Genomic DNA, 14,055 nt, shown 5'->3' with positions numbered 1-14,055 from the left:
GTCTTCATATCCTTTGCCCACTTTTTGATGGGGTTGTTTGTTTTTTTCATGTAATTTGTTTGAGTTCTTTGTAGGTTCTGGATATTAGCCCTTTGTCAGATGAGTAGATTGCAAAAATTTTCTCCCATTCTGTAGGTTGCCTGTTCACTCTGATGGTAGTTTGTTTTGCTGTGCAGAAGCTCTTTAGTTTAATTAGATCCCATTTGTCAGTTTTGGCTTTTGCTGCCGTTGCTTTTGGTGTTTTAGACATGAAGTCCTTGCCCATGCCTATGTCCTGAATGGTACTACCTAGGTTTTCTTCTAGGGTTTTTATGGTATTAGGTCTAACATTTAAGTCTCTAATCCATCTTGAATTAATTTTCGTATAAGGAGTAAGGAAAGGATCCAGTTGCAACTTTCTACTTATGGCTAGCCAATTTTCCCAGCACCATTTATTAAATAGGGAATCCTTTCCTCATTTCTTGTTTCTCTCAGGTTTGTCAAAGATCAGATGGCTGTAGATGTGTGGTATTATTTCTGAGGACTCTGTTCTGTTCCATTGGTCTATATCTCTGTTTTGGTACCAGTACCATGCTGTTTTGGTTACTGTAGCCTTGTAGTATAGTTTGAAGTCAGGTAGCATGATGCCTCCAGCTTTGTTCTTTTGACTTAGGATTTTCTTGGCAATGTGGGCTCGTTTTTGGTTCCATATGAACTTTAAAGCAGTTTTTTCCAATTCTGTGAAGAAAGTCATTGGTAGCTTGATGGGGATGGCATTGAATCTATAAATAACCTTGGGCAGTATGGCCGTTTTCACGATATTGATTCTTCCTATCCATGAGCATGGTATGTTCTTCCATTTGTTTGTGTCCTCTTTTATTTCACTGAGCAGTGGTTTGTAGTTCTCCTTGAAGAAGTCCTTTACATCCTTTGTAAGTTGGATTCCTAGGTATTTTATTCTCTTTGAAGCAATTGTGAATGGAAGTTCATTCATGATTTGGCTCTCTGTTTGTTTGTTACTGGTGTATAAGAATGCTTGTGATTTTTGCACATTAATTTTGTATCCTGAGACTTTGCTGAAGTTGCTTATCAGCTTAAGGAGATTTTGGGCTGAGACAATGGGGTTTTCTAAATGTACAATCATGTCATCTGCAAACAGGGACAATTTGACTTCTTCTTTTCCTAACTGAATACCCTTGATTTCTTTCTCTTGCCTGATTGCCCTAGCCAGAACTTCCAACACTATGTTGAATAGAAGTGGTGAGAGAGGGCATCCCTGTCTTGTGCCAGTTTTCAAAGGGAATGCTTCCAGTTTTTGCCCATTCGGTATGATATTGGCTGTGGGTTTGTCATAAATAGCTCTTATTATTTTGAGATACGTTCCATCAATACCGAATTTATTGAGCGTCTTTAGCATGAAGGGCTGTTGAATTTTGTCAAAGGCCTTTTCTGCATCTATTGAGATAATCATGTGGTTCTTGTCTTTGGTTCTGTTTATATGCTGGATTACGTTTATCGATTTGCATATGTTGAACCAGCATTGCATCCCAGGGATGAAGCCCACTTGATCATGGTGGATAAGCTTTTTGATGTGCTGCTGGATTTGGTTTGCCAGTATTTTATTGAGGATTTTTGCACCGATGTTCATCAGGGATATTGGTCTGAAATTCTCTTTTTTTGTTGTGTCTCTGCCAGGCTTTGGTATCAGGATGATGTTGGCCTCATAAAATGAGTTAGGGAGGATTCCCTCTTTTTCTATTGATTGGAATAGTTTCAGAAGGAATGGTACCAGCTCCTCCTTGTATCTCTGGTAGAATTCAGCTGTGAATCCATCTGGTCCTGGACTTTTTTTGGTTGGTAGGCTATTAATTATTGCCTCAATTTCAGAGCCTGCTATTGGTCTATTCAGGGATTCAGCTTCTTCCTGGTTTAGTCTTGGAAGAGTGTAAGTGTCCAGGAAATTATCCATTTCTTCTAGATTTTCTAGTTGATTTGCGTAGAGGGGTTTATAGTATTCTCTGATGGTAGTTTGTATTTCTGTGGGGTCCGTGGTGATATCCCCTTTATCATTCTTTATTGCATCTATTTGATTCTTCTGTCTTTTCTTCTTTATTAGCCTTGCTAGCAGTCTGTCAATTTTGTTGATCTTTTCAAAAAACCAACTCCTGGATTCATTGATTTTTTTGGAGGGTTTTTTGTGTCTCTATCTCCTTCAGTTCTGCTCTGATCTTAGTTATTTCTTGCCTTCTGCTAGCTTTTGAATGTGTTTGCTCTTGCTTCTCTAGTTCTTTTAATTGTGATGTTAGAGTGTCAATTTTAGATCTTTCCTGCTTTCTCTTGTGGGCATTTAGTGCTATAAATTTCCCTCTACACACTGCTTTAAATGTGTCCCAGAGATTCTGGTATGTTGTATCTTTGTTCTCATTGGTTTCAAAGAACATCTTTATTTCTGCCTTCATTTCGTTATGTACCCAGTAGTCATTCAGGAGTAGGTTGTTCAGTTTCCATGTAGTTGAGCAGTTTTGATTGAGTTTCTTAGTCCTGAGTTCTAGTTTGATTGCACTGTGGTCTGAGAGACAGTTTGTTATAATTTCTGTTCTTGTACATTTGCTGAGGAGTGCTTTACTTCCAATTATGTGGTCAATTTTGGAATAAGTGTGATGTGGTGCTGAGAAGAATGTATATTCTGTTGATTTGGGGTGGAGAGTTCTGTAGATGTCTATTAGGTCTGCTTGGTGCAGAGCTGAGTTCAATTCCTGGATATCCTTGTTAACTTTCTGTCTCGTTGATCTGTCTAATGTTGACAGTGGGGTGTTGAAGTCTCCCATTATTATTGTATGGGAGTCTAAGTCTCTTTGTAAGTCTCTAAGGACTTGCTTTATGAATCTGGGTGCATATATATTTAGGATAGTTGGCTCTTCCTGTTGAATTGATCCCTTTACCATTATGTAATGGCCTTCTTTGTCTCTTTTGATCTTTGATGGTTTAAAGTCTGTTTTATCAGAGACTAGTATTGCAACCCCTGCTTTTTTTTGTTCTCCATTTGCTTGGTAGATCTTCCTCCATCCCTTTATTTTGAGCCTATGTATGTCTCTGCATGTGAGATGGGTCTCCTGAATACAGCAGACTGATGGGTCTTGACTCTTTATCCAGTTTGCCAGTCTGTGTCTTTTAATTGGAGCATTTAGTCCATTTACATTTAAGGTTAATATTGTTATGTGTGAACTTGATCCTGCCATTATGATATTAACTGGTTATTTTGCTCGTTAGTTGATGCAGTTTCTTCCTGGCTTCAATGGTCTTTACATTTTGGCATGTTTTTGCAATGGCTGGTACCAGTTGTTCCTTTCCATGTTTAGGGCTTCCTTCCGGGTCTCTTGTAAGGCAGGCCTGGTGGTGACAAAATCTCTAAGTATTTGCTTATCTATAAAGGATTTTATTTCTCCTTCACTTTTGAAACTTAGTTTGGCTGGATATGAAATTCTGGGTTGAAAATTCTTTTCTTTAAGAATGTTGAATATTGGCCCCCACTCTCTTCTGGCTTGTAGAGTTTCTGCCGAGAGATCTGCTGTTAGTCTGATGGGCTTCCCTTTGTGGGTAACCCGACCTTTCTCTCTGGCTGCCCTTAAGATTTTTTCCTTCATTTCAACTTTGGTGAATCTGGCAATTATGTGTCTTGTTGTTGCTCTTCTCGAGGAGTATCTTTGTGGCGTTCTCTGTATTTCCTGAATTTGAATGTTGGCCTGCCCTACTAGGTTGGGGAAGTTCTCCTGGATGATATCCTGCAGAGTGTTTTCCAACTTGGTTCCATTTTCCCCTTCACTTTCAGGCACTCCAATCAGACGTAGATTTGGTCTTTTTACATAATCCCATACTTCTTGCAGGCTTTGTTCATTTCTTTTTCTTCTTTTTTCTTTTGGTTTCTCTTCTCGCTTCATTTCATTCATTTGATCCTCAATTGCTGATACTCTTTCTTCCAGTTGATCGAGTCGGTTACTGACGCTTGTGCATTTGTCACATATTTCTCGTGTCATGGTTTTCATCTCTGTCGTTTCATTTATGACCTTCTCTGCATTAATTACTCTAGCTATCAATTCTTCCACTCTTTTTTCAAGATTTTTAGTTTCTTTGCGCTAGGTACGTAATTCCTCCTTTAGCTCTGAGAAGTTTGATAGACTGAAGCCTTCTTCTCTCATCTCGTCAAAGCCATTCTCCATCCAGCTTTGATCCGTTGCTGGCGATGAGCTGCGCTCCTTTGCAAGGGGAGATGAGCTCTTATTTTTTGAATTTCCAGCTTTTCTGCCCTGCTTTTTCCCCATCTTTGTGGTTTTATCTGCCTCTGGTCTTTGATGATGGTGACATACTGATGGGGTTTTGGTGTAGGTGTTCTTCCTGTTTGATAGTTTTCCTTCTAACAGGACCCTCAGCTGTAGGTCTGTTGGAGATTGCTTGAGGTCCACTCCAGACCCTGTTTGCCTGGGTATCAGCAGCAGAGGCTGCAGAAGATAGAGTATTGCTGAACAGCGAGTGTACGTGTCTGATTCTTACTTTGGAAGCTTCCTCTCAGGGGTGTACTCCACCGTGTGAGGTGTGGGGTGTCAGTCTGCCCTAGTGGGGGATGTCTCCCAGTTAGGCTACTCAGGGGTCAGGGACCCACTTGAACAGGCAGTCTGTCCCTTCTCAGATCTCAGCCTCCGTGTTGGGAGATCCACTGCTCTCTTCAAAGCTGTCAGACAGAGTCGTTTGCGTCTGCAGAGGTTTCTGCTGCTTTTGTTGTTGTTTAGCTGTGCCCTGTCCCCAGAGGTGGAGTCTATAGAGACAGGCAGGCTTCCTTGAGCTGCTGTGAGCTCCACCCAGTTGGAGCTTCCCAGCAGCTTTGTTTACCTACTTAAGCCTCAGCAATGGCGGGCGCCCCTCCCCCAGCCTCGCTGCTACCTTGCAGTTAGATCTCAGGCTGCTGTGCTAGCAGTGAGGGAGGCTCTGTGGGCGTGGGACCCTCCCGGCCAGGTGTGGGATATAATCTCCTGGTGTGCCCGTTTGCTTAAAGCGCAGTATTGGGGTGGGAGTTACCCGATTTTCCAGGTGTTGTGTGTCTCAGTTCCCCTGGCTAGGAAAAGGGATTCCCTTCCCCCTTGCGCTTCCCAGGTGAGGCGATGCCTCGCCCTGCTTCAGCTCTCGCTGGTCGGGCTGCAGCAGCTGACCAGCACCGATTGTCCGGCACTCCCTAGTGAGATGAACCCAGTACCTCAGTTGAAAATGCAGAAATCACTGGTGTTCTGTGTCGCTGGCGCTGGGAGTTGGAGACTGGAGCTGTTTCTATTCGGCCATCTTGCTCCGCCCCCCAGGCTTTCGACTTTCAAACATCTGTGCCACACATATTCTGTAAATGATCCCATTCAGTCTTCTAGAAGGCTTATAACAGAATCAATATTGTTGTTCCCATTTTCACCGATGGATAAAAAAATCTGTAAAATAGGGATAAGACTAGGACCTATCCTCCAGGATTATTTTTGCAGATTAAAGGAGATGTTGAGGCTGGGTGCGGTGGTTCACACCTGTAATCCCTGCACTTTGGGAGGCTGAGGCAGGAGAATCGCTTGAACCTGGGAGGCAGAGGTTGTGGTGAGCTGAGATTGTGCCATTGCACTCCAGCCTGGGCTACAAGAGTGAAACTCCGTCTCAAAAAAGAAAAGGGAGATGTTGAATGGCAAGTCAGTAGCAAGGGTGCTAGAATGCAGCAAGTATTCTTCAGGTGTTAGTGATTTCTGTTGTTCTGGGAGGAGGAGGGTTATGGAGGAAGAGTTTGGGATTTAGGAGGGTTAAGTGATTTGCCCAAAGTCAAGAGATTAGTCTTTAACCCTTGGCAGAAGCAGGATTTGAAGTGAGTTTTCACACCTCTCTTCCCTGGTCAGTGTGTTGATAATAGCCCACCCACATGTGGTTCCAGGGTGTTCTTAAGAAGCCAAGGTTGTCTTGGGTGTGGTAGCTCTTTGAAAGGTAGAAAGTTCCACCAAGAAGGCCTTTTTTGTTGAATATTACTTAGCTTCCAGCTTCCTTGTCAGGCTTCAAGATGCAGATTGCCTGTGGGCTGTCACTCTCCACAGATAAACCTACCTACATCTTCAGGACAGCCTTTTTTTTTGAGACAGAGTCTTGCTCTGTTGCCCAGGCTGTAGTGCAGTGGCACAACGGGGTCCCACAGGCAAGTGCTGGGGAAAGGCCAACCCAGCCATCAGGTAGCCTATGTGTTCTACAAACAGCAACTGGCAGCACTGCCTCCTGCAGGACATTCCTGCCACCCGACATCAAAGCTGGTGGGTGACCTTTTCAGCCATTTGACATTCCCCCCAGAAGAACCGCTGCCTCCCAGAGGTTTAAGCAGTTCTCCTGCCTCCCAAGTAGATGGCTAATTTTTTTTTTTTGAGACGGAGTGTTGCTCTCTCCAGGCTGGAGTGCAGTGGTGTGATCTCAGCTCACTGCAACCTCGGCCTCCCAGGTTCAAGCAATTCTCCCACCTCAGCCTCCCAAGTAGCTGTCAGGCATGCACCACCCCACCCAGATAATTTTATATTTTTAGTAGAGATGGGATTTCACCATGTTGGCCAGGATGGTCTCGATCTGACCTCGTGATCCGCTCGCCTCTGCCTCCCAAAGGGCTGGGATTACAAGCGTGAGCTACCGTGCCTGGCCTTAATTTTTGTATTTTTAATGGAGACGGGGTTTTGTCACGTTGGCCAGGCTGGTCTTGAACTCCTGACCTCAAGTGATCTGCCCGCGTCGGCCTCCCAAAGTGCTGGGATTACAGGCGTGAGCCACCACGCCCAGCCCATCTTCATATTCTTTTTTTTTTTTTTTTTTTTTTTGAGACGGAGTCTTGCTCTTTTGCCCAGGCTGGGGTGCAGTGGCCGGATCTCAGCTCACTGCAAGCTCCGCCTCCCGGGTTCACGCCATTCTCCTGCCTCAGCCTCCCGAGTAGCTGGGACTACATGTGCCTGCCACCTCGCCCGGCTAGTTTTTTGTGTTTTTTTTTTTTTAGTAGAGACGGGGTTTCATTGTGTTAGCCAGGATGGTCTCGATCTCCTGACCTCGTGATCCGCCCGTCTTATATTCTTTACTTAAACTTAATTCTTCTTCATTCATCTTCCCTTCTTTCCTCTTTTCTCTTCTACCCAAATGTCTTAACTGTTGACATTCCCAAGTGTTTGGTCCTTGGCCTCTAGAGCTTGTGAAGGAGCACTGCTCAGTCCTTCCTTCAAGAAAGCGGCTTCAAGGAGTTCAGTTACAAAAGCTCCTGGCATTGGGGATCTGCCGCCATGTTCTTGCCCAGGCTATGCTGGTCCTGGCTGTCACCAAGCACAGTGGAGGTCCAGGTGCTAGGCCATTTCTGCTCGACACAGGATTCCTCTAATGAGCAGTCTGAGGCCGGGCACTGGAGGCTGAGGCAGGAGAATCGCTTGAACCCAGGAGGTGGATGTTGCAATGAGATCGAGCCACTGCACTCCAGCCTGGGGGACAGAGCAAGACTCTGTGTCAAAAAAATAAAAATTAAACAAAATACTGAGCAGTCTGCTTGGGCGCTTCCATCAGCCTGGCCACAACATCTTCGGAGCTTTCCTGCCTTCTTTTGCCCCAATGTTCCTTGGCCCACCTGTCAGACCTACATCATAGGCTCTTCCTGTCTTCTGTTTCCTCTCCCCTTTCTCTAAATAGGTGTTTCTCCTGAGAAAGAGAGAAAAAAACACCTGTCCCTGACTTTCAGAAGCTGACAACACTGTTCGGTCATGTCATTCTCCTGTTGGATATAAACAGTCTCTGAATACCACCTCTAAAGTTGCTCTCAGGCCATGATAAAATAAATCACTTCATAATTTTGTCTAAGCACATACAAAGAAAATTCAGGGTCAGTTTACCACTCACAAAATACCAAACATCCTTCTCCTGGTTAAAATGAGTGACAGCTGCTATATATGTATGTATATATATGCAATTATACCTTTATTCCTACGCTAGTCCACCTTCCTATAAATAAGATGTATTGAGATGCTCAATCCTACAGTCACCCCCACTCTGACAGCATCCAGTCGAGTGAATCCTCACTTCCTTGAAATCACCCAACCAGGGCCAGAATCCTAAAAGAGGTTCTTTGTGACATTCTTTGTCTGAGAAGCCCTATGATTCTCTGTGATGAATAGACCCAACTTGTTCAAATACAGGCGTTTCTGGTGGGCTTTGGCTGAAGGCATTCACACCCCCCAGTGAATGTCTTGCACTTCTCATTGTGTCTAGGGGCATGCCTGGTGGAGGTCCTGACTGAGACAATTGTGACTGGATGTGGTCTGAGAGCAGGCAGTAGGATGGGGCTTGGGGACCGGCTCACTCACTGCCCAACTGACAGCAAAACCCATCTGGAGCAGCGTGTGAGGTATGGACAGTCACCTCACGAGGGGGTGGCCCAGTTGCTGAGGATTCCACTAGTGGTGCCCTGGGAAAATATCCCTGTGGAGGGGAATGTGAGGAGTCAAACCTGTGGGAGGTAAGAGGAGTACTGCAACAAGGACAGTAGAGTGTCAGTTCCCTGCAGAGGGATAGTGAGAAACTGATGAGGTGATTGTGAGTGCCTGGCGCCTCTGTCGTTATCTTGGAGGCGCTGGTAGAAATAATCAAAACCAATACTGAGGCCAGACAGGGTGACTCACGCCTGTAATCCCAGCACTTTGGGAGGCTGAGGCAGGCAGATCACTTCGAGGTTAGGAGTTTGTGACCAGCCTGGCCAACATGGTGAAACCCCATCTCTACTAAAAGTACAATGATTAATGTGGTGGTGGGTGCCTGTAGTCCCAGCTACTTAGGAGGCTGAGGCAGAAGAAATCACTTGAACCCGGGAGGCGGAGGTTGCAGTGAGCTGAGATCACACCACTGCACCCCAGCTTGGATGACAGAGCAAGATTCCATCTCAAAAACAAACACACAAACAATACTGCATCCTGGGGGTGGGGGTGAAGTGACAGTCAAGATCAGTGCTACCCTTGGAAATCTGACTGATGCAATAAGACGGTCCCTATCATAGTTCCATTTAATTTGCCAGCCTCGTCTGCAGAATCCAGATGGATCCTGGAGAAAAATTAACCAAGTAGTCTCAATCACAATTGCTGGGTTGGATATTACATCAATGTTAGAGCAGTTAAGGGCTCAGGTATGTGGTGTGCAAGCCATTGACTGGGTGAATCCATTCTTACCTACCCCAATTACAAAACAGTTTGCATTCATGTGGAACAGATAGTATTCCTTTCAGTTTTGCTACAGGAACATGTTACCTCTTTCATCCGTCATAATACAGCCTGAAGAGATTTACCATCATACCCCATTTTTTCTCTCTCCTAACTTAATCCCGAATTGGATAATTTCTCTTCATCTCCACTGTCTGTCACTTCTACGCCATCACTGTCATCTCTAGACCACTCTGCTCTTGAGAGATTGATGGAATCATTATGCAAACTAAAACAGAAAGAATGTTTTATCTACGAAATTGTATTTCTTTGTCAATAGTGTTGGGCACAGCAGGTTCATTTACTGCTGGTAAGGGTGTAAATTGCTAGAAACTTGCTGAATGGCAGTTTGGTAATATCAAACAGAAAGCTTAAGTTTGTGTCCTTAAATGCCTTACTTCAATACTCAAGGCATATGGCCTCAAGAAAAAATTATGGAAGCATGCAAAGATTTTGTTAACAAAGATACAATCATTGCAGGGTAGAATTTAGAAATTTAAGAAGATCTTTCAGGCGTCTGCAACAAGAAAGGAGTCAAAACAGATGTACAGTCTCAATTAGTAAAATTCTCTCCCTGCCCAGGGATCACACCTCTAGGACTGTGAGTGACACGTTTCCATTGTTTATAAATTATCCAGTATAAGTAAGATATTTTGTTAGAGCAGCCTGAACGAACTAAGACACTCTAAGCAGGAAACTCACAAAAAATATTTGGTAATGAAAAACAATATGGCGTGTTAATGTATGATGACAAGTGTTTGTATTTAAAAATGCATTGGGGCCTCTTTTTGATTAGGCAGTAAATTTACCTTTAATATGTAAGTTTGTTTGACAGTTACAATGTGTACTCAGCTTTTTTTTTAAGATGATGTGATTGAGGTTAATGTGAAGTGAACTTTTAATTTCCAAGCTGTCTTCATCTAATTCTACCTTTCTGTGGAAAATCAGTACAAGTCAACTATTTTTATTTGCCCAGTTGTTCAAAGTTTTATTTAAAGAGCAAAGATTTGACAATGCATAGAATTAACATTGGTTTGTGGGCCACCTCCTAGGCCAGCACCAAAGACTGAAAAAATATTTTGCCTCCTAAAAGTTGTAGAGTCTTGTCAAATCACCTTGCTCCATCAGAAGGTAAGACAAATCAGTGTGGACTGAGACCAAGGTCAGCACCGTGAACAGCCATTCCGGTTCCTTTAATCCACTGGGAATTCATGCAATGAAGAAGCAACACACCATGAGGCAAATGGCTCAAACCCAAAGACCAGAGGGGTTTAGGATATAAATATTTTTTTATCTGTAGAGATGGGGTCTCACTCACTATCTTGCCCAGGCTGGTCTCAAACTCTTGGGCTCATGCTATCCTCCTACCTCAGCCTCCCAAGTAGCTGGGACTACAGGCACCCACCACTGTGCCTGGCTAATTATTATTATTTTTTTGTTTTCTTTGGGCTAATTATTTTTTGTAGAGATGGAGGTCTCACTGTGTTGCCCAGGCTGGTCTCAAATTCCTGGCCTGAAGCCCTCCTCCCATCTCAGCCTCCCAAAGTGTTGAGATTACAGCATGAGCCATGTGCACAGTCTAGAAGATCTTTGACTTCAAAGAACAGATAGTGTAGAGACCTTCCCAAATGATCAAGTTGACACTACAGTCATTACATTGAGACCTGTAACTGGGCTAGGATTGGTTATTTACAGAAAAACCTTGTGGTACTTAATTCCAATTCATATTAACTTATGTTATCTTGCTTAATCCTTGTAAAGCCCTTTTAGAGGTAGATGTTATCCCATAAAATCTGCTGCTCGTCTTAGACCAAGGAAGTGAAAATATTCAGTCCAAGCATGCTACCATCCATTTCTGGTAGGTTTGGTTTGTTTTCTTTTTAATTGGCTTTCCTGTTTATTTTAACTTTTATTCATCTTCCTATTGAGGTTAGATGTGCATTTTGGAATTGCATCATTTTACATAGAAACAGCTTTCCAGTGGAGTTGACTAGCATCCTAAGGACAAGTACAACCACTTTTAAAGTAGATCAGGGAAATCACAAAGTCTGATATTCTACAAAATGGAGTATGATATTATGGACACTAGAAATACAACATACAGGTCATTAGTAATGCTAATAACATTTTCCTATAGATGCTTTTTAATAACACTGGTTTGTCTAATGTCAAGATATTTGTAATGAACTATCACCATGGAACCATGGAAAATCTTTTTTTGGAGACCAGGCTGGTTGGTGTGCAGGAGTTCGATCTTGGCTCACTGCAACCTCTGCCTCCCAGGTTCAAGTGATCCTCCCGCCTCAGTCCCCCAAGTATCTGGGACCACGAGCACACACCACCATGCCTGGCTAAGTTTTGTATATTTTGTAGAGACAGGGTTTCACCATATTGCCCAGGCTGGTCTCAAATTCCTGGATTCAAGTGATCCGTCTGCCTCCCAAAGTGCTGGGATTACAGATGTGAGCCACTGTGCCTGGCAGAGCAGTATGAAGTGTTAATGCCAAAATTTGTTTTAGCTCTCATATATAAATCATATTACAAGCATATTATTTGGTTGGTCAGTTTTAGTTCATTCCTTCAATCAGATGATTTAAAAGAAATGTTTTTCAAGTATTCTCTGTGATGTAGCCCAAAGATTAGCTTAGAAAGAAAAGTACTTGGTAAACCATTCCTGGTGTGGAGAGCCCTGTTTCTGCTGGGCTTCTTTGGGCTGGGCCGTTTCACCATCTGGTGTCCTAAAAACAAAAAAAAGGATTTTTATATGGTTTTGAAAATTATGCACGAAACAGCTTTAATACCCACCATCTTTTCAGGGAAAGGTAACTGCATGTTTACTCTTCAGAAACACCCGAATGGGACCGGCCAACATTAGTAGTGGGAAACAAGTTGTAAAGGATGGGGCTGGGGAGGGAGCACCTAATCCTCATTTTGAAAACAGAAGGTTCACCATTGTTTGGTTCTCCATTGTTCCTTTGAGACTTAGTGGTTGTAGCTCTGATAATTATGCAGGATTAACCAAACCTACAGGTTAAGAGACTTTATTTTTATTTTTTGAGACAGAGTCTCCCTCTGTCGCCCAGGCTGGAGTACAGTGGCATGATCTTGGCTCACGGCAACCTCCAGCCTTCTGGGTTCAAGCGATCATTGTGCCTCAGCCTCCCGAGGAGCTGGAATTACAGGTGCACACCACCACACCCAGCTGATTTTTGTATTTTTTGTAGAGATGGGTTTTGCCATGTTGCCTAGGCTGGTCTCGAACTCCTGACCTTAGGTGATCCACCCACCTCCACCTCCCAAAGTGCTGGGATTACAGGCATGAGCCACTGAGCCCGGCCTGATTAAGAGACTTTAGAATTCCAAGGTGATACAGTAAATCTTGAGGAATAATGTTAGTAATGATACTGAAACTATATTGAAGATTTCTGTGCCAAGTCCTGTGCTAAGCACATCCTATGAATTAATTCCTTTAGTCTCACATCAGTCTGATGAGATAGGTGCTGTATTATCTTAAATGTAGAGGCAAAGATATGGAGACCTGGAGAGGTCAAGTGACTTGTCCAAGGCCACACAGCTAAGAATGAGGAAGACTAATTTGAATTCAGACTTCCAGGCCAGATGGAGTCCACCTTTTGCATAACCCATGCTGAAGTTTTCAGCTAAGTGATTCAGTGTCCCCTAATCATCCATGGAAAAAGGCCTTCTGGAATTTGGTACCAGGAATAGTACCCCTTCCAAAGAATGACATAATTCCCTTCTCTTAAACAGTCTTCCCTTTTGGCTAAATTACCATTTTCCAAGGCAGGGCTTGTTTTACTACTCTTTATAGCGCCCAAATGCCGGGTACTTAGCAGGTGCCAGAAAGAATCCTAATTTCCCTCTTGCCTACAGGGAAATAGAATAAGGGCCTCTGTCCCCAACATCCCCTACAACCTTGTGGCAGTTTTTGCATCTGTAGACTGGTTGGGTTTGTAGGGCCGGCCACAGCTGTGGCTTGGGTCCAAGCTGGGTGATTTAGTTATTGGAGGGGCGTTAATCCTGGAACTCAGATCGCCACTCAGAAAGGTCTTTGCATAGGAAGCGAGGTTCGGCACGCTGACCACACGGCTGGGCACGTCCTCCATCTTCTTTTTCTGTTTGTATTAATGGAAATGTTAGTGCAATGCAATGCAAAAAAACAAAACAAAGCATTATTATAAAAGCAAATAATGCTCACCCAATCAAAATTGTATCAGAGAAGCAACAATTTCATTTACATACTTACATGCTATTTTTTAAAGCACTTTTCCCTCCAATCTTCATTTTGTATTATAAATAAATATGTATGTTCACAGCCTCTTAACCAAAACTTCTGGAGATGGATGTGTTTTGCAACTCAATTTTGTTTAAGATTTTTAGAAGGTCATATAACACCCCCAGCAGGGGCTGGGCCCACCCTAGCCTCAAATGCATTCACATTTCTGGAGTGAAACTTACATTTTGTCACACTGAAGGATACATAAAAACTACACACGAGATCACATTAGTTAGGTCACAAGTGTACTGTCCTGTGAACTATTTTTTAAATACTATTTTTTGTTTTTAAAATGGAGTCTTGCTCTGTCACCCAGGCTGGAATGCAGTGGTGCAATCTCACCTCACTGCAACCTCCGCCTCCTGGGTTCAGGCGATTCTCCTGCCTCAGCCTCCTGATTAGCTGGGATTACAGGCATCTGCCACCACGCCCAGCTAATGTTTGTATTTTTAATGGAGTTGTGATTTCACCAAGTTGGCCAGGCTGGTCTTGAAATCTGACCTGAAGTGATCCATC

The 14,055-nt window shown here is 43.4% G+C and overlaps 1 protein-coding gene and 1 long non-coding RNA gene across 2 annotated transcripts in view; one reads left to right on the top strand and one right to left on the bottom strand.

Moving 5' to 3' along the window:
* The first annotated feature begins 7,023 nt into the window (after nucleotides 1-7,023).
* LOC113225068 lies at nucleotides 7,024-13,593 on the top strand. Its single transcript, XR_003309681.1, has 2 exons — nucleotides 7,024-8,401; nucleotides 11,007-13,593. It is a non-coding gene; the product is annotated as an uncharacterized LOC113225068 (long non-coding RNA).
* The window catches only part of FAM184B (family with sequence similarity 184 member B), a 146,021-nt gene continuing 143,839 nt past the window's right edge, over nucleotides 11,874-14,055 (bottom strand). Inside the window, exons 17-18 of the mRNA XM_023206976.2 lie at nucleotides 13,179-13,378; nucleotides 11,874-11,983 (exon numbers count right to left, since the gene is read on the bottom strand). Of these exons, the coding sequence (XP_023062744.1) occupies nucleotides 11,890-11,983; nucleotides 13,179-13,378 (294 nt within the window). The 3' untranslated portion in view covers nucleotides 11,874-11,889. The remainder of the gene's footprint in view (nucleotides 11,984-13,178; nucleotides 13,379-14,055) is intronic.

Source organism: Piliocolobus tephrosceles, chromosome 3, assembly GCF_002776525.5.
Source record: "Piliocolobus tephrosceles isolate RC106 chromosome 3, ASM277652v3, whole genome shotgun sequence".
In the NCBI taxonomy this organism is placed as follows: domain Eukaryota; kingdom Metazoa; phylum Chordata; class Mammalia; order Primates; family Cercopithecidae; genus Piliocolobus; species Piliocolobus tephrosceles.
The sequence above is the reverse complement of the archived record's forward strand: the minus strand, read 5'-3'. Positions and strand labels throughout refer to the sequence as shown.